General features: G+C 43.6%; 1 protein-coding gene across 2 annotated transcripts in view; it reads right to left on the bottom strand.

Annotated features, from left to right (window-relative positions):
* The window catches only part of NCAPD3 (non-SMC condensin II complex subunit D3), a 45,956-nt gene that overhangs the window by 1,063 nt on the left and 24,706 nt on the right, over positions 1-20,187 (bottom strand). The window contains exons 20-33 of one of the 2 annotated variants that reach the window (XM_054049462.1): positions 18,773-18,880; positions 16,966-17,080; positions 16,766-16,873; positions 15,544-15,782; positions 14,738-14,817; positions 8,852-8,989; positions 8,359-8,492; positions 7,990-8,189; positions 7,193-7,303; positions 6,080-6,247; positions 4,255-4,415; positions 3,802-3,935; positions 3,569-3,646; positions 37-111 (exon numbers count right to left, since the gene is read on the bottom strand). In XM_054049462.1, the coding sequence (XP_053905437.1) occupies positions 37-111; positions 3,569-3,646; positions 3,802-3,935; positions 4,255-4,415; positions 6,080-6,247; positions 7,193-7,303; positions 7,990-8,189; positions 8,359-8,492; positions 8,852-8,989; positions 14,738-14,817; positions 15,544-15,782; positions 16,766-16,873; positions 16,966-17,080; positions 18,773-18,880 (1,849 nt within the window). Of the gene's footprint in view, positions 1-36; positions 112-3,568; positions 3,647-3,801; positions 3,936-4,254; positions 4,419-6,079; positions 6,248-7,192; positions 7,304-7,989; positions 8,190-8,358; positions 8,493-8,851; positions 8,990-14,737; positions 14,818-15,543; positions 15,783-16,765; positions 16,874-16,965; positions 17,081-18,772; positions 18,881-20,187 lie in introns of both variants that reach the window. The other variant, XM_054049461.1, reaches the window with a different exon arrangement.

A 20,187-nucleotide genomic window follows, 5' to 3' on the forward strand; every position in this document is an offset into this window, starting at 1 on the left:
TTTATTTTAAAAGTTAGGAGCATGAAAATAACTTGCCTTGAGCTGAAGCAGGTGTGCGCGTCAGGCTGATGAAACTGACCCCAGCCCCAAAGGTCAAGTTATCAACAGTCTCTGAAAGAAACACACAGATCAGCAGTCAGCTTGTACTACAGCCATAGGGCAAGACAATCCCTTCATACCCAACTCAAACAAGCATGCATGCTTCTTTCTGGCCCACTGAACCAGGTATCAGCTCATCTTTTACACAGAATAAAGGCAATGCAATGAGATTGGTCATCCTCACTGCCCACAGTCAAGTTTATACCTAATACTGATAGCACTTCTGCAAAAATTTCCTTCACACTGTGGGCCTGGGAGTAGGAACGGCATCAATGACCCTAAACAAGGCAAATCCCGATCCCTTCCAGGTAGTGAAGTCATAGTCTGTGTTAGGATTTTTAGGTTCTTCAGGAGGAGGATAGAGACACTTATTGCCAAGTGAATTAATACAACTTGGTAGATGTTTAGCTAAAAGCCTAACTACCCCATACAACTTGTTCTTTAATATTTAGGGGAAAAAACCCTTAAGTTCAAGTTGGTGTGAAGAGTTGTTAATAGGAAGCTAGCAGCATTAGCAGAACACCTCCATTTCCTACAGTAGATCTCTACACTAAGCCTTGGAAGTCTATCTAGCAGGAAGCCAAAGAACTGGTCATTCAAGGCCATTCGAAAAGCACCAGCTGCCCTCTTGTCTTGGAAGTATAGAATGCAAATCTGTTCCTCAATCTTCAAGGTAACACACATGCACTTGTTCATGATAATCTGTTTTTCACTATTAGACTTGAAGGAACCTCCATTCTTTGGGGACTACTAGAGAGTTCTCATTTCCTTAAATCTAGAACTGCTTATCCACACCATCTCATTCACACCTGATCGAGCTCCCCCTGCTGGACACTCACCAGACTGCTGCGTTTGAATCCAAACACAGGATCCTTCCTGTATGCTTCCTAAGCCCACTGCATCGAGCATACAGACGCTGTCTCTGACCTCTCAGGGTACCGACTCGCTGTCTGGTACCCTTAGGACCCCACAATCCAGCTGCCTTTGGCCATAATCGGGGAATCACCAAGGCATGCCATTGTTGTCCAGCTTTATTATTTATCTTGCCCGGATTGGCTTTTGACTCTTGTGAGACTGGCCTCTGAATTACCTGACTTTATGCAGCGAAAGCCTTATCTTAAGGTAATGTGGTTTTCACATATGGTAAATGACTACACCTGCCTCATTTTACTGCATGCTACAGCTTTTTAGTACAAGAGGGAGAGAAAGAAATGGCAAACAGAATCACCACCAACTATTCTTTCCGCACTCCGTTTTTATTGAAGCCCTCCATATATCATGTAGCGTTACTGCTGGTGTTTGCATTTACATTCCAGAGTGAAGTAGTCTATTCTCTCCCAGGCCCTCTTACCCATTTTCACTGTTGAGAGCAAACAATAGAGGAGAGAAAGACCCAAGGGTGACAGAGACTGATCTACTGGCCAGACGAGAGTCTCACAAGATACAGGGATGAGATCCAGCCTCTCAACATCTAGAGTCAGAAGTGATTTACAAAGAACTGCATCTGCAGGAGTTTTACAAATGATAGACTGGGGAAAGAAAAACGTTCTCCGCTGATCCTCTAACCACCACCAAGGCCCAGTGCCATCATGCAGACACCTCAGTACAGCTTAACTGAAGCAGCGATAACGCACTGTACAGCTTGTGTCACCGCTGAGAGCACAGGCTGCCAAGAAACAAAGCAGGATTTTAGGCCTGGTGCCACTGGGGATTAACATTCTCCCCATTTCACAGCATATGGCTCTTAAGTGGAGCAGCAGCGCAAGCCCCCGAGACAGACATGCAGTCGATGAAGAAAAGATTTCGGCTCTGTATAGCATCCCAGTAGTCATCATCTTATCTGCAAAAAGCATTAAGTGCTCAGATAGCACAGTGGACTGGTGTGATGTAGATAACTAGACAGACTGAACTAGCATAAGGGAGTGGAGACTACACAAAGATAAGGGTCAGATTGTCCATTAAATTCGACCAGTTGTCTCTGCTTGGCTTCTGTTTGCACATGGAGATCAGATATTTGTACATGTAAGCAACCAGTCTGCTGCCTAAATGGCCATGCACATTTGTGAATACCCACTTTGTGTGCACCCGAGGTATTCCGACAGGCAATCAGTCACACCTAACTTTAAATATCAGGCCAAAACTGTTTAATGATAGCCCACCTGTCATTGCTACAGTTAAGGTGGAGTTTCCTTTATTTTTGTGGGGGAGGGGGAGGAAGTTAATCCCACACACAGAGCGACTGGTACTGTACATGCCCTAAAGAAATTCAGAAGCAGGAAAGGGAAAGGGGAGCAGAGGAAAGGCAGCTCAGCACAGTAACATTTCATAGTCCCTTCTGCATCCATGCTCCAGTACATACTAACAGTACGAAAGTGGGGCTCTGGAACTGTACTGCCCGCCCAGGAACTACCCCAGCAGTCTCCTCCAAAAGGATAACAGGAAGTGGGCTGCCACAGTTCCCACTATCTCTGCACATGCGTGCCTCATTTAGATGATCAGAGGGATTTGGATTATTGCCATAAGTCATTCGGATACTTCTAAAGTCCTAAGAAAGGAATAGTCAACTGTCTTTTATTATCACAAAAGGGATATTGCGTAACACGCAGGAACACGATCAGAGATGGCTCCAATAAATGGAAATTTTTCAAGGTCAGGTTTTGTGAGGCTGCAATTTAGCCGCCACAGACATAATGGGCAGAGACACGTACTAGTGACCTGTGTATCAGAGTTCTCCCCAATTCATTACTGCTTCAGTTTACATAGCTTGTATCCACAGCGGAGAACAAAATTATTGCTTCCCCAACATTCACTTCAGCTCTTATTTAGAGAAGAGCTCGCTCTCGGAGAACACTTCATAGGTTAGTAATACCACTTTATTAGATCCAAGCCAATTGTACGAAGATCCTTCTGCTACCGCAGCTCGTCAACTCCTTCAATGACAGAATAGGTCTCGAATGGGCCCTGAGCTGGACCCTTCATCAAACAGAAGGCAAATGCCTAGCAGGGATCTCTTCTAGTGTGGCGGTACTCTGTTCATGCTTCAGAGTCTACAGTTCTGAGCAGAGCAAGATGACCACAGGAAGCAGTACTGAGCAAAAGCACAGGCATCCTGGGAGATGCAGGTCAGTCTAGGGAGCACTCCAATCAGATGATGAGCCAGGAACAAGTAGGGGAAACTCCCCTCCTCAGCAGCCCAGAAGTTGGGAGAAAAAAGGACCAACCATTCCCCACATTCAGCAGCCAGGAGTACAGGCCCTATCATACACTGACTCTACACTAGAATGTCATGCTGTGGCTCTCAAAGACTCTATCGTTTGGCCACCACTGCCATATAGATATATAATAATCCAAAGATAAGTGGCTCTCCAATAATGAAAGGTTGACTACCGCTGCACTACAGTGTGGGCTACGTTGGTACAAAGAAGGGAGTTCTTGGGCAGCTTGGAACGTATGCAGTTGGGTTACTTACGGTCAGGAGTACTGATTGCTCGGCCCACCAGTGAAATGTTCGCTCCGGTAGACTGTTGGTTTAGGCTACACAAAGATACTAAAAGTAACAAGAAAAAAAAAAGTTAAGGACAGAAAGCTGCTCCCCCAAGACAGTTCTACAACCACACCTCCTGCTCAGAGGTCTAAACAACCACCCGGCTTCCACATTAAACCTGTTCTATAATGTGCAGAAGCCAGCTGTTGGCTGCTTACCTTGCTTGCTGTCACTTGTGCTTGCTGGAGAAGAAGGCAGCCTTCCTCCTACACTCTTGCTGCGCTGCTTGTTACTGGCCTCCATGGCTTTCTTGGCAGAGTTCAGGATGGCAAGCGTGCTCAGGGACATCAGCCTATTGGGCAAAAGAAGCCACAAATGCTCTAAGGGGTTTCCTTCTACAAGTCACTCCAAATGAGAAGATGTAGGGAAGATCTTGCTCACTCCCAACTCACTTTCAAACCCGCAGCAACCTCTCTCTCACACACACACCCAGAACACAAAAGATAAGGCTCTGGTGAAACAGCAGGGTCTAACTACTGCTGGTATTCACATTGTTGAGCTGAGCAACAAGAAGAAGACAGGCAATGCAATGGCTCTGGAGCCTTGACACACTACTTAATGCCCGTCGGCAGAGCACCATTCTAACCCATTGTAAAATTTGAAATGCGTACCTGGGTCTAAATGGCTGCTGTTTCAAAATGCCTGCTCTGGGTGTGGTAAACGCAAACGGAGCAGGGGAAGCAGGAGACCCAGACGACGAAGACCGTCTCCCAGCAACAGGTGATTGGGCTTTGCTGTTCTGGCCACTAGGAAGTACCACTGAACTCGGGGACTGCTAGGGAAGAGAAGGAGAAATGGGTTTGCCATAATTCCATTGTTTTTTGCATGTAATTTATAGGACTGTCACACACACACCATATCATGTTATGTATACAATGTGTCTGGTTAAGATGTGCCAAGGAGCGGTATCTACAGGCCAAGATTTTCAAAAATCACTTGTGAATCTGGGTGTTCAACCTGATGCATCTTAAAAGAGGTCTCAATTTCAATGGCAGTAGTTGAAAGTCAAGCACCTTTAAAATGTCATGTTATGTAGCCAAAAATTGACACGGTAAGGATCACTCATCACAAGTCTTGACCTACAACATCTGAAGATGTATATAATTTAGCTATTTCTAGTCAAGGGTGTGACGAAGTGGGACTGTTCTTAATGTTTCCTCTGAATACTGTGTGGGTGCCTCAGTTTCTGGCCGACCCTCTGTCATCTAGCAACTAATGGCCAGGCCCTTCCCCCCTGCAAGGGGATGCTAAAGGTGTGGGAGAACAAAGAGGTCAGGTGACCTCCTGGCCAGGGAAAGAACAAAGCCCAGAGAAGGAGGGGCTGGAGGGGGTTTCAGTTTGGAGCTGGCTGGGAACTAGGAGTGAGGGCAGACGGGGATGTCTGGCTCGCTGGGCCCCAGAAAGGACCCGGAGGAGGGGTCCCGTTCACTGGACCTAAAAACTCTGTTTTAGACCAGGTTCCTGTCATCTAATAAACCTCTGTTTTACTGGCTGGCTAAGAGTCACGTCTGACTGCGAAGTGGGGGTGTGTGCAGGACCCTCTGGCTTCCCCAGGACCCCACCTGGGCAGACTCGCTGTGGGAAGCGCACGGAGGGGCATATGCTGAATGCTCCCAGGAGAGATCCAGGAGGTGAAGCCGTGTGAGCTTCTTGACCTGAAGACAGTCTGCTCCATGGGAGAGGAGGCTCCCCAAAGTCCTGACTGGCTTTGTGGGGAGCAGTTCCAGAGCATCGCCCGGGGACTCCGTGACAAAGGGTGAGTTACTTTAGTAGAGAGACAGTTCTGTTCACAAGGTGTAATGTAGGGAGAAAGGTCCCTATCACAGAAGGAGCTGTAAGAAATACAGCTGCCAGTTCCTCACCCATTGAGAGAAAGAACTTTGCCAGTTAGTGAAGGACTGGCCACTGCCAGCAGGTTCAAATGGATGTTCTCAAGTTAGACCTGCAGTTTTTGTACAAAAATGTTCTCCCTAACTTTTCAGGCTGTGTAGACAAAGGTTTTCATGAGTTTTCTGATTTTATGAACACTGTGCATGGTTTGGATTTACATACCTGAGACTAGCTTGCAAACAAACATTGCAGGATTGTTCTAGTACAAGAGAACCAGGAATTGAAATTGCCTAGAAAGTGAAGTTGAAACTGACAGGTGATATTTTCACTGTGGAAGTACAGAGCAATGCATATAGTATATTAGATTGTAAGATCTGTTTGAATTTATGGATGTGTGAGAGGTGAGGGTTTTTGTCTGGATGGGGTTTTTAAAAAACTCTTCACGCCTCTAAAAAAATAAAGTCAGCAGGAACTATAGTGGTAAGAAAGATACAGGAAAAACAGTCAGGTATTATCCAGTGGTCCTGTAGCATGATTTATAGCAATAAGCTGTATGACCACTGGGTGCTATTACAACATACACCTTACTCTGGTGGAAGCCAGTACCTGTATTGTGTTCATGACATTGATGACGTCTGTCTGACCTTCTCCCATCTCTCTCTCCCTGGCCAGTTGCTCTTCATATTTCTTCATGTCATACTCCAGCTCAGCTGCCAGCTGCTTGTCTACCGCAAAGAAGTCTTTGATTTCATTCCGATAATCTTGCATCACTTCCTGGAAGGCACCACAGTCAATTTATTTTACTACCCCAGCTTAAAATCTCTTCTGACCAGCACTTACTGCCCATGTTCACATCATAGCTCTGAAAGTCCAACAGAAAACGCTAGTTGGGACAGTTTCTGTTTAAATGAAAGAGAGAGTCTATCAAAGAGGTCTGCTGCTGATTCATGACTTTATAATGCTCCTCATTGTTATGAATATTGAAGGTTTATGCCCACTCCACAAAGCGAAGCCTTTTACTTAATGTACACAGCCCTCATCTGTATTCCCATCACCACCAGAGCAACCTGACAACCTGGCTATAGGAAAGGAATGGTTTACCCTACGAAGCTGTACAATACGTTTCACTGGGTTTCAAAACCTCCTCATATGGTGTTAGAGCCCTGCATCAGGACTGGAAATAATAGCGGGAGCAGGAAAAATATACTTTGTTGTGGGCAGGATTGGGTGGGTGGTAATTTGCATTAAATCACTCACCAGGTTGTCATAAATAGAATTTCAGCAATGTGAAGTAAGTTTGGGTTTTTTTAAAAGAAAGGTTTTAATACTTAAATTTAAGCAAGGGATAAAAAGAGAGACTTGATGTCTATTATAACAGGAGTTAAAGTATTTTTACATGGTTTAAGCAAGATTTGTGTTATTCTTTTAGTGGTAAAAATTATGTCTGAATTCCCTGTGTGTATATTTAAAAAACAGACTATTTTTTGTTTATTTTTAGTAGCATGTGGGAATCGGTCTTGTGGATTTGTGAGATCCAAGGTTTTTGCAGTGGGAGCGGGATAAAAATGCAACAATGCAGGAGCAGGTGGGAGTGGATACTGCGGGGCAGGTCGGGAGCAGGATTAAAAAATAGTCCGCGCAGCGCTCTACCTGGGGTTCTACTTCTGGCCATGCTTCCAAATTCGCAGCCTGAGAGAAAAATCACAAGTCTTTCCTTACCCGAAGATAGTTCATGAGGTCTCTCAGAGCTGGAATCCTAGTCTGTTCCAACAAAGACTTCAATGAAGTGATTATTGGGATGATGTTTTCTATGAAGTTCTTCTTCTGAACCTGTAGTTTAAATAACACACAAACACCTAACATGACAGAACACGGGATGGTTCATTTCATTCTTATGTAGATAAATGGCCCCTAAACAATAAACGAGTAACAGCTTAGCGTGCATACATCCCACGTGTGTATGAGCATACACGTAGCGTAGTGATGGTTTCACTTTATCCCAATACGTGATCTGCCTTTTACGCTGGTCCACGTCAGTCATTCTAATGGCAAGTTGCTGACAGCTGCATCAAATCCTATCATTAACTTCAAACGCTTCACCCGTCAGTGTTTCTTAGAGCCAAACTGAGCCATAGTGTAATCCCATTGACTATAGTGGAGTCCTGTCTGTTTACACCAAGTCTGAATTGGGCTCTTCAACTAGGGAGGAATCATTTTAAACATGTTAGTCGCCAAACTGCTGGCACATTCTAATTCAAATTGACTGTTCAAGTGTAGGTAACCTCCAGAAATCAGCACTCATTTATAGGACATTTTCATTTTGCAACACATGCTGCTTGCACAGATTCACTAGCTGTCCCCAAATCACAAGGACTGTATGGGCGTATAATCTGGGGAGATGGGTGCCAGTCCCTACTATAGATCACTCACTTTACTCAAGATTGTCCCAAGCTGCAGGTTTAGATTTCATTCAGTGCTGTGCCCACTCTTCCCACTGCATGCCAAGTGGTACTCACTTGTGAGATGAGTTTCTTTTGTGCTGCCTGCATGACAGCATTGGCCATGTCCATTTCATCCTCAACTGGCTGGATATCTTCATCTTGTTTAGATCTCATAGCAGACAGTTTGATCTCTTTGCAGCTAAGGACTTCAAATGTATCGGAGAGCAACTCATTGGCTTCCATGTCCAGTGGGAGGATGCCATCCACAAAGCATGCTGTAAGAGATCAGGAGGAGGAAGATTTTTATTCCCAGAACCAGGCTGCTAAATATAAGCCAGGGCATAAGGGTCCCTGTGCTGCACCCAGAGGCCAAACAGATGCAATTGGCTCATCACAGGATTTATTTTTACAATACTCATTCTGTGCCAAAAATGATGCCCCTACCCAGGATGTTCAGGCTGATTTTAGAAGTGATGTTGAACCTTTGCTCATCTGTAAAATGCTCTAGCAGGAACCTGTAGATCTGCATTCTTTTTCCTTTGTTATCTTTCCCCTTCAGAGAAAAGAGTTTCTTCTCCCTGTGTAGATAAAGACATTTTACCTCAGGCAAACACATGTACATGGAATTACAGAAGTAAAGACTTTAAATCTGGCAAGAAACATTTGAATGCCACCTTAAAGGTCCAGAAACCTACTGCATAACACATACGCACACATTCTATTCAGAAGTCTCTCATGGAAGGTGCCAGGGGGAAGGCAGAGAATTGTTACCTTAATGTGAATTATTCTTAGGATTTTATCTTTCATTGCCGCGCACTATAAAAAGTGACCATGAAAGCTTTGCTCCAGGCCCAAAGACTGCATGCCCAGCACCACATGGATATTCACATGCAACTCCCATTAACATTCAAAGAGAGGTGGCCAAATATTCACTGACCGCTCACTCTGGGGGAACTTGTTGTACTTCTCGTGTTTCTCATAGCTGTTGAAGTGGAAAATGCACTCGATGAAGTGTTGGGAGAACATGACTGGATTCCTCTTCAGTAACAAGTGCACCAGGCAGAACTCCCCAAACCTGGATACAGGGTTGAAAAATTAGAACCACCAGAAAACCTCTTTCATTCTGGAGGCCACCTCCTGAATTATAGTGAGGTGTGCAGCTAATTCAGCAACCCAACGTGTTGTACCCAAAGGGCATGGCAGAGACAGACTCCAGAGAATTAAACCTTCCTCAATACGACATTTAACCCTTTCCCTCCCACATCAGGGCCTTGAGAAAGATGCTGAACTATTTACTTTAAGCCCCGTTTTCCCCCCCATCCAGAATTGTGCTGAAAAACTTTCAGCATCTATGGTGCAGGTTTATTTCTATTTATAATTCAACACCGTTAAGAGAGAAAGAGAAGTAACTTTGGCGAACAATAAACCAGGCATAACATTTTCAATAAGTCTTAGGTCTTGTCTACACTACAGGGGGAGAGTGATCTAAGTTACGCAACTTCAGCTACGTGAATAACGTAGCTGAAGTCGACGTACTTAGATTTACTTACCGCAGGGTCCGCACTAAGCTATGTCAACGGGAGACGCTCTCCTGTCGACTCCCCTTGCGCTTCTCGTTCAGGTGGAGTACAGGAGTTGACGGGAGATTGAGCTGCGGTTGACATCAATCGCCGCGCATTGATCTCCAGTAAGTGTAGAGAAGCCCTATAGTGATTTCCAAGCCTAAGTCCTGTTTTAAAAAGGGACTTAGACACTTAGGAGACTAAGGCCCAGATTTTTAAAGGTATCGAGGCACTGCTGCACCCAGCATCACACCTAGCAGATTTAGGAGCCTACATCACATTTTGAAAAGGGGTTTAGGCACTTAGCGTAATTACAGCTTTAGCCTGGACAATGGTTAGTTGAGTTGATACTACAAAATTCTGTTACAAACAAAAGGCTTCTTCATTCTTCTCAGTCTGGAACATACTGTTGTGGATCAAGACAGTAGTTTAAACAAACAATGACAAAGGTTTTGCAAGCTGAGTGACCTTGGATTATGTTGACTGTTGAGATTCAGGTTTGACTGGGAGTTTGGCCACACACAAAAGAAGGAAGAGGAAAATGGCCTTGTGGTTAAGGCACTCAACTAGAACTCAGAACAACTAGATTTAATACTTGGTTTTGCCATAAACTTTCTGTGTGACCTTGTGCAAATCACTTAGTTACTCCGAGCTTAGGCTTCCCATCTAGAACATGGAAAGAAGAGTATCTCCTACGTCACAAGGGGATTGTGAGGATAGACACAGTCATGTTTGTGTCGTGCTCAGATATGACAGTGAGGAGCACTATGAGAATGTGTAAATACAATCTCATTTCAAAGCTACCACCCAAATGGCTGCTCCTGCTAGGGACAGGATGCTAAATTGGAACAACAGGACTCAAATGCTGGAAAATATAGGAAAGCCTGCTCAGATAAAGGTATTTTGGCAGAGCAGTGTGGGGAGACAGGACCTGGAATGCTAAAGGACTGAACTGGAGGGTCTCAGCTAGAGGGACGTGCACAGGCACCGCTGTACATGAAAGCTTGCACAGTGTTTACTCGCATTAGATCTGGCTCTTGCCAATGCTGCTGGCTGTCCACAGCAAGCCAAGTTGAGGGGCAAAACAGTACATTCCATGAGACATTAGTTTGCAACAAGCAGTCCCACGTCCTCGAAATGGACTTTAACTTATGAATTCAATTAGCTTTGCCGGTCCACCTTTTGGTTTTTACACTAGAGGTCTGGGCAGAATTTTCAGGAGCAGCTGAATAGGTTGCGCATGGAAAAGTCATAAGCAACACTTAACTGATTTTACTTCCTATCGAGAAATACAAAGGATGATGCTCACTCAGGAAACACGTGTGTATTGGGAAAATATTCAGGGAGTTTCCTGGACTCAGTTATCATCAGTGATCTGAACACTGGACCGCAGCTGAGGCCTGGCCTGAGGCCCAAGGGATACCAACAGGTGGAGGCTAGGCATGTTTGCCCAGTGTTAAAGCATTCATTCACAAGGGGAATGGATTGGAAAAAAAACTCTGGCCTGGAAAATGTTTTGGTGCAGGGAGTTCTTGTGCATCACTTACTCTCCTATGTCATTCCTTCACCATCTGACTTGACATTTTATATTAGTTTACATTCTTCCCTTTGCTATTCTGGGAGATCAGAAACACGTTCCCCGCAGAAAGTTCAAAGTCATTTACCCATATGTACCTGGCTTTAGGTATCACCTGAGTTCTCTGAATTCTACGGAAAGGAAGATGGTATTTGCTCTATATGTGTAGTGTGAAATGCAAAGGGTTTCAGATCTACCCCTGCACCAATCCAGGGGTCCAAACTACAGGATACTTTAGTGAGAAATGCTTGCATGAAGTTAAGCCCAGGGAGGAGATAGGGGAGGGACAGAAATAAAGCAAAAAAGCATCTAGTTGGAACATGATTTTTAAACACGGTTCATCAGAGTTTGTGGGGGAGAAGGGAGATCCTAACAACAAACATTGTTAGACACTCATTTTGTCTAGACCTATGTTTAAAGGGGATCTACCAAGGATTTTTTAAAAAGGGCCATGGGGCCACTTTGGCTTTATTTATGATATATTCATAAGGTCTGTCTTTTTGGGAAGGGGAAAACAGTGGGGGGTTCTCCTTGCTTTTTTACATATGAATGTCGGGTCTTGTCTGCCTTAGAACAGTGTTGTCTTGAGATCTAGCGAAATGCCAGCACTGGAAGAAAAGATATTACCCAATAAAAAATGCAATAATATATATTACCTCACCTACCTTGTCTCTAGCATTGCAAGAGTTAGAGAGTGAAACCTGAGCTATTTAAGGGGAGGGATTTTTATCATCAGCTCTTTAACTCCAGTTATTAACATTTTAGACATTTGTTAAAGATTCAGATACTCCCATTCCACATACGAAAGAGCAACAACGCACAAACATGCTCTCCGACATCCAGGAGATAAACCTGCAAAACCAGGGAAGACCAGACTTGCTGTTTCTAAGTTAGAAAGCAAGCAAAAACTTCTCGACTCTCCCAACCACATTTTTCCATGCCTTATTAAATCATAAAAGGAAAAAAAGGCAGAAGCCATTAAAAAAAAAAAAAAAAAATTCCCTTGCAGCTCACCTTTAAATACATTCCCTAAGCAAGTCCTAAGGGCCTCATAAAGTTCACCCCCATTTGAGCAGGCTGCCCAAATTAATAAGCTCTCCATGCAATTGTTACAGATGTGATTTAAGGCAAGAATGTGAGAGCTAAAATGAAGGCCAAATCATTCAGTCAGCAGCTCAGCAGGCTGTGCCTAGCAATTGCAGCTTATGTAGTCAGAGAGAACATTCACTGACCACGTGCAGGCGAAACCCAAGCACGTTATGGTGAGGTAAGAAGAAAGCTTGAACCTTTGCTATGAATCACTGTGCTTTGGGAGCCTACTGGCGGTCAGACCATTAACCCTATTTGACCGTAGGTTTGGGGTTAAGTTTACTATTTCAAATGTAAACAGCTGTGTTGGCATTGAAACAACGCAGATCATTGCCCAAGGAAACCTTTTCATTCTGGTACTTTAAATTGGTCACTGGAAAAGAAAATGTTAACGGTTTTAAAAAGGAGCAATTATCAGGTCCGTAGGGTTGTTTTCCCTCCCAACAAGGTAAAAAATTAGTATTGATCTGAAAGAATCAGTAAATGTGCTGATTCAAGTGTATTTTGTTTCAATGATTCAAACTGAATTCAATCTACTGTACAATAAAACAGGAGAAGCTGTTAATGTAGAGGAGCGGTAGTTACCTTCTGGCGTGCCTATGACTGGGGTGTATGTAAGGTCATCCCACTCTCTCCTTTCCCCATATCAAAAGTCACCAATTATGTGCACGTGACAAATTTGTTTAATTGGCAAGAGAGTACAAAGCAGCAGCTGAAAATCAAAGCGTGTGTATGTTCTACTTCCCAGAACTCAGAGGGAAGAAAACTAAACAAAAATCCAATTTTATATATTTTGCAAAGTTAGTCATTGCAAGGCCAAGAGCTGTATGTCAATCCCAGCCTGGAATAAAGAGTTTTTGTCTGTGTGCACCTGCTGAATATGAATGCCCAGATACAGGCTCCCAACAGAAACTGTTATTGTTCCGTATCCATCGCCTTGTGAATACGATGCTGCAATGCCGCCACCTATTGGAAAGAGCCAGGACTGAACATTATAAAAGTGCTCATGAACAGCCCCAGGCTGATGGCTCTGGCTGTAATCCTCAATTTATTTGGAGTAGGCAGGGACAGTGGCAGCGGTTGGGCAAGCTTCTGCTGCACGCATCATCTACCCATCCATTCCCTAGAGGAGCAACCTGCAAGGGAGTTCATCCCTCCACATCTCACTCAGTCACTGCCCTTCCTACTGAGACTGACAACAAGGGTATGTCAGTATCAAATACGGTGGAGCTCGATATATTAACACCCATCCGTTAAGAACGAGACCAGAACCACCAAGTTACTTGCACCAAGGCCAAAACGGATGTCAAACAGTAATAACTTATGGTATCTTCTGAACTACGTTTTGGGTAAAATCAAGACCTCTAAGCCCACAGAAGCCAAACAATTCAGATTTCAGGCTAATTCTGCAGGATCCCTGGTGTATCTCGGTATGGCAGGAGATCTTCAAGCTGTGGTATGATGTTCAAAAGGAAAATGAATAACAACATGCAAAAATAAGTATTGAACTGTAACCTATGGCAACTATGTAAAGTGGGAGGGCAGTTTTTAGAACACCTGTTTCAAAGTTGCAAATTTCCTCATGTATGTAAATCATGACAAGATAAAAAGGGCAGAGCTGCCCTGTAGGCAGTGCCACCCTAGGGCACTCTCTTGTGGCCTGACGTGGCCCTTCTGGCACCCTACCTCAGTTTCCTTCCAGTTTACACCCAGAACCTTTAAAAAATTAAACTCCAGGAGAGAGGGAATATTAAATATCATCTGGTTCCCTAAAGAGCCCTTTTGGCCTCCCCTTAGGTTCCAGGTTTCACAGCTCTACATCTAGGGGGACTGTGTTTTAAATCCTGGCCTCTATGGTCTGCGAACTCTCCTCCCCTCCAGTTCAGGGGTTGCACAGCCCTCCTTCTTGGGGCCTGTGTGCTGACTGAATTCATCCTCTCAGCAGCTCTTTCCAGCAGCTTCTCCTTGACTGGGCCTGGAACCTACTTTTGAGTCACCCACTCAGTCAACTCAGTCTCTTGAGCCACCCGAAGTGGGCCTAATAACCCCAAACACCTGTCAACACGGGCTTGGGAAAGAGGGGAGTCTTGCCCTGCCTGCTCTATAAAGCAGACTTGGGGCTTTAAATGAACAATGGTCTGGAATGGCCCTACATGTTCCCTCTCCTAGACATTAACTGCTTCCCTGGACCCTCTTCCTCGCTCCCAATGACTACTTCCATTATTTCCCTGGCCCGCGTCTGCTTTCCCTGGACACATGGAACAAGTAACTGGCCTCCCCAGCCATGTCCTCTGATCTAGAGGCCAGTACCCAGTTCCATGCACACATGAAAGAGGGAACAAATTGTATCGCTCACTGTTCTCCCTCCTGCCATGTGTGTACTTTCAGATGAGTTCAGGCTCAGAGTGAAGTTTCCCACTCCTCCATTCCCACTTTCAAAATTTTATTAGGGCATAACTAGGGAGAAAGGGGGCAAAGATTAAAGAGCACATGAGCTTTCTCATGGAGATTTCTCTCTTACATTCAGAATTAGCAGCTGGGATGTGAGATTCAGTTTGCTTTGCTCTCTGGATAGTTTACAGAACTGGTATCCTACCTGGCAATATCTGGGTTGGGATCCACCAGAGAACTGACAAATCTGAAGAACAGGGACTCCTTCCACTTCACAAACTCCTCCTACAGGAAAGAAGTAGACAGTGAAATGTCAGCATGAACCAGGAATGAATGACCCAACTTGATTCTTCAGATTGCACCTAGATACACCCTCTGGGTTGTAACAGGAGGCAGACAAAATAAAACTCAAGATTCCTTAATTCTGAAAATAGTACATTTATTTAAATGCCATAGCAGCAGGTGTCCTGATTTACCATTAAATGTTAGCAGAACAAGGGAAGACAGAGAAAATCTCAACTCCAATGCTGAGGTGCCAATAAGGCATTGCTCTACACTATTCTCATGAATTAACACATTGGTAGTCTGCCTGCCTAGTATACATTATTAAACAGGGGGTAGACTATCTTCTGCCTCTAACATATTGATGTCCACACCACAACTGATAGGTCGCCAGAGAAGATTAGTGCCCTGCGTCTGCTTGGTGGACGCCTGTTACTGGGGGTGAAATTGCAGATTCAAGAAAACAAGAAAAGACAACAAGATAGACAAACCTTGAACTAAAATCATTTGGATAGTCTGCTGAACTACCATGCTGGAAGTCTATTTATTCATCCTAGTTAAACTATGGCAGTAACAGTTTACTGTTAAGTGCATCTTAAAGTTTGGGTAGATTGCAAAGATATTTTAGAGTCAATCTGAAAGCTGCATATCCATTTTACAGGTTGCTAGGATTCTGTATGATGGAGGCTGTTGGAATGTAGTGAGAACTAGCCAAAGCCCGCTAGTCACCTGCAGAAGGTTGGTAAGCAGGATCAGTGTCTGCTTGCGGATGAAGGGGTTCGGGTCCTTCAGGCACATGGAGATGTTGGGAATGTACCTGTCCACCATGGTGGTGTAGCGGATACACAGGTCACACATAACTATGACGACGTTATTGCGAATGGCCACATCCTCAGACACCTCTAGCTCACGAGCTAGGGCTGCGACACATTTCTTTGCTAGGTCCTCATGCTGCAGACACAGCTTACCTGTCACATAGAGAGGAGAGAATCGGGGCTCTGAATGTTACAGTTCCTCACCTCCTCAGGACTATCTTTCCACCTCCTCTTGGTGGCATTCGAGTCAAAACACATGGACAGAGAAATAAGGCCAAGGAGAAATGAAAGCAGAAAATAGCGAGAGCAAGAAGTAAACAAGGGAATAAAAGCAAGAAAGTCTTAGTGGAGACCATATGAGAAACCCGCAACCCACCTCAAGGGAAAGGTAATCAAGGAGGAAGATTGTCCCATCCCTCTTCTGAGAAAACATGAGACCTATATCATGGATCTAGTAACCCCGTTTCCTCTTTCCCAAAGGGCCATAGGGAGCTAAGAGTGCAGCCAAATGTCCTATGCATAACAAGAAAAGAGCCACCCCAGTAACATTACTAGAAGCCTCTTAAAATAACACTAATACTTTGCACCTCTAAAGGTTTCTAAGCTCTTTAAGAACAAAGGATTGAGTCTCATGAGGTACCTAAGTGAGGAAGTAATGTTATTCCCACACTAGAGAAGTGCCATGTCCATGACCACACAGGAAGTATAAGCACAGCCTGCTCTGGAAAGCACTGAATTCCCTCCATCCCTCTAGTGAGCCTCTTGTGCATCATGTAGTTCCATAGTCAGATGCCACCAAGCTCACAAGAGTACAAGGTTGGTACAAGTCTGCAGGGCTCTTCAGGTCCAGCTAACTGCTACTCACTGGTTAGGTATGGTAAAGCTATATAAAGCTAGTGCATTAATAGATTCAGTATGTACTCTCACCCACTCCAATATTTTTGTTGGTGTATGCATATTGTTACTACAGGGAATTATCTGAATGCTTGGAGCTACAGCACTATAAACACTGAATAATGTTCATGTCTGTGTCTAAGCTCATACAGAAGAGCTGTAGCAATTGTAACGTGAGAAGAGAGAAAAGGGCAGGAATCAGTGGTACATAGCATCTATTCCCACGACAGGACAGCTCTTACCCAGTGTAATGAACGCATGGGCTCTGACCACTGAGGGCATAGCAGATCCTCTGAATTGGGACAGTGGCTGAGAAACTGGGAGTTCCTCACCATCTGGAGGACTAGACACTGGGAAACAACAGACCAAGAATTAAAATACCCTCAAAACCAGAGAGTTTTAGTTCATAAATGCAAATGTAAGAGTAAAGGGAGGACCTCACATTGATCTACATTGACAGGACAAGCCAGAATAGACTGAATCAAAAGAAAGATGCGTTTCTCCACTTTGGCTGGACATAGCTGTGCAGTCTCACCCAAGGTGAAGAGATGTCTCACCTAAAGAGAAAAGCAACACTGTCAAAAGGTAACAGCAGGGCTGACAATTAAATCAACAAGCTTCCACACACGTTACCCAAGTCAGCCAATGTTTCAATAGCTTCCAAAACAGCTTCAAATTCCCTCTGCCCTTTAAAAGGGAAGGCATCACCCATGATGTAGGCCTGTATGAGGCTCAGTTACATCTAATTCATTACTATTTAACTGCAGAGAGCCAAGTTCCTTTAGACCTGTCCCTACTACACGGTGAAGTTCAGTGGTGACATTTATTATTGACAAGTTGCAAACAGACAATTAAATTCCTAGTTTTCCCAAAAAACAAAAATGAAGGCAATGACATGATGCCTTTTGCATTAGTATAATGACTGTAACTTCCCCAAAACTCTGGAAATCAAGTCTATTCTATAGCTTTCTATAGCATCACTCAAAATTTCCATTAGGAATGATATCAAGTCACTGACACACTAGAGTCTATAGACATGTACTCACAGAAATACCACAGGGATTTAGTATTTTCTCCTATAACTGTAAATTAATGATACTCTCCCCTCTCTAGAAACCTCAAGATTGGAGAAAGTAAGAGTGGCAAGGGAATAGAGGAGCTATGTTTCTTCAGCCTCCAATGGATGCAAATGATGACTAGATCCCTTTAAGAATGGACTGCTCTGACAAGTGAATATGTGAAAATGAGACTCTCTTACTGAAAGCAGTTCCCTGTGTATTAAAGTCATATCTGCTGACTTGAGTTGACAGAGTTTTTACTACTTCTAACTACTGCCACTCCTGCCAAACCAGCACAACTCTGGGAGAATGAAGTGGATTCTGTTCTGGATTGTGCATCAACAGGATAAATCGTATTCCAATTGAAAGGGTCGCCCATGCAACACCCCTTTGCCTTCAAATTGAGAGCTCAGCTACATTTGTGCATCCCAGGTAAAAGCAATAAAGCTGCACAGATCTAACTGAGGTTCTAATTTTAAGTTAATGGGGTTGCACAGGTCTACATGAGGGCAACCTTTTGTCTACAGAATGCTTTACGGTGGTGGCAATACATGAATCAGAAGAAGCCTATTTTGACTTTCAATCCATAGACTTGAATTTGCTGACAAATTCCCATAAAACAAGCACATCTGATATAGAGCCACTGAGATTAAAGAAAAGGTCACCGCACTGATCACATTTGGAGTGTTGTTTTCATTACCATAAGGGCTGGAAAGAGGTTTTTATTTATTTATGTATGTATGTAGTATAAGGAAAGGCTAGATTCTGTAGAAATTGATGGCCTGGGCTGTCCCACTAACCAAGGGAAGTTTCCCACTTGCAGTCTACTTTCCAAGCCCTACTTCTTATTGTGTGTAACACCGTGTCAAATTTGTGGTGACTGGCCTGGGCCTGCTGTTCTCTAGAACTCACAGGAGAACAAAGTATTGCATCTCATGAACTATTCCAGTGAATATTTACAAAACAAATATGATTCTAATTCATGTTTATTTCCATAATAAATATCAGAAAAGTAAGCTAACGGCCAAAAAACAAACAAACAAAAACCCACAACAAAAAAATCCTGTATCAATGTACAAGGCAGAGTACTCCAGAGAACACAGCTCAGCTGGACAATCATGGAATCATCATTTTAAAGAGGGAACAAATGAATTCTTTGATCAATCAGTACAGAAAGGATACCAAGCTTACCAAGAGGTCTTCTTGCAACTGCTCTGCTCCATCCTCTTTGAGGACTATACTGGAGATGTAGCTCTCACAGACAGATACTAGATCTCCACATACCTGGTTGAGCAGCTTCTGTTTCAAGATGAAGGCAAGTCAATGCAGTGCTTGTTAAAGAAATGCATCATGGGTAAAACATCCTCCATGCATTAGTCCTGAATTGGTAAACGAAAACCTTTTTCTAGACTCTGAAATGAATAACATCTCTCTCTCAGCTCCCTCACACTAAGCAGTTTCTCTATGGCTAAAAACTTGTCCCAGTCTTTATTTAACAATCTAGCTGCAGGAATCAGCTGCAAACAAAATCTAGGTAAAATCTGCAAAAGAACATCTGATCTGAACAGTTATTTTCCACTTTAGGTTTTAGGGATTGTTGGTATCTAGGCAGAAAGGGTCAATTGTCTTCATTTGGCATTGCTTTATGAATCTTACAATCTCCCAATGATAGAAACAGAAGAACCCGCTTTAGCACATTGCTATAGGAATTTACTAAACAGCATCTCAGCAAAGCACAGTGCCGCCTACAGCAGCTAGTGTGGTTACTGCATTTTCTCAAGCTATTTACTTGGCTACCCATGGTAGATGTCTAAGACACCATCATGAGGTAGATGTGATTAATATTGGGAAAGGAAATTAATCTATATGTCGAAAGAGTCTAATATTGAGGGAAAACTCATGCCAATTTAGCCTTTTTTTTTCTTTTAAAACAACACTGCTTAGGGTGAGCTCTAGAACTTAGCTACTAAAGATAGCCCACTTCCAGTACTGAGATGGAGCAGACAGATGGGCCATAAAAGGAAAGGGAAACCAGGTGGCAAAATTTAAAGGGAGGCAGAATTTTCCACCAGTAAATTAGAATCGCCCCAGCTTTCCCCATTCTGCAGACCTCATTATAAAAGAAGGATCTTTACACAAACCTGCTCCCCTTCCCAGCTTGCCTTAGCTTTGTCACAAGTTGTTCCATTAACATAGTCTGCGGAACACTGTCACCTACTTTCACTTGAGTCCACAGCAGGTTGGTAGTGACCAACTTAATCTATGGTGGCATATATGGAATGCGTCTGTAGCCTCAACATAATTTACTGGAAAATCATCCAAATCACAAAACTCTGTATCAAAACAGGCACTACTGTAGGTAGTGAATTCAGCAGATTTCAATTGCAAAACATCCTCTTGAAAAAAAAAAAGAAGCAGCTCTCTCAAACCCATCTTTCACACTAGGTGTATGCCAGTGCTGGTATGATATACCAATAAAGATGGTTAAACAGAACAGAGGTGCAATTTTCTAGAGCCAGAAGTCTCTTTCCTTTGTGCGCTGAAGAAACCAGCATTTTCAGGAGAAGAAAACGTCTCCGTCTTCTCGAGATGTGTGAAATACACTT

The sequence above is a fragment of the Malaclemys terrapin genome, chromosome 15 (assembly GCF_027887155.1).
Source record: "Malaclemys terrapin pileata isolate rMalTer1 chromosome 15, rMalTer1.hap1, whole genome shotgun sequence".
NCBI classification, from domain to species: Eukaryota; Metazoa; Chordata; order Testudines; family Emydidae; genus Malaclemys; species Malaclemys terrapin.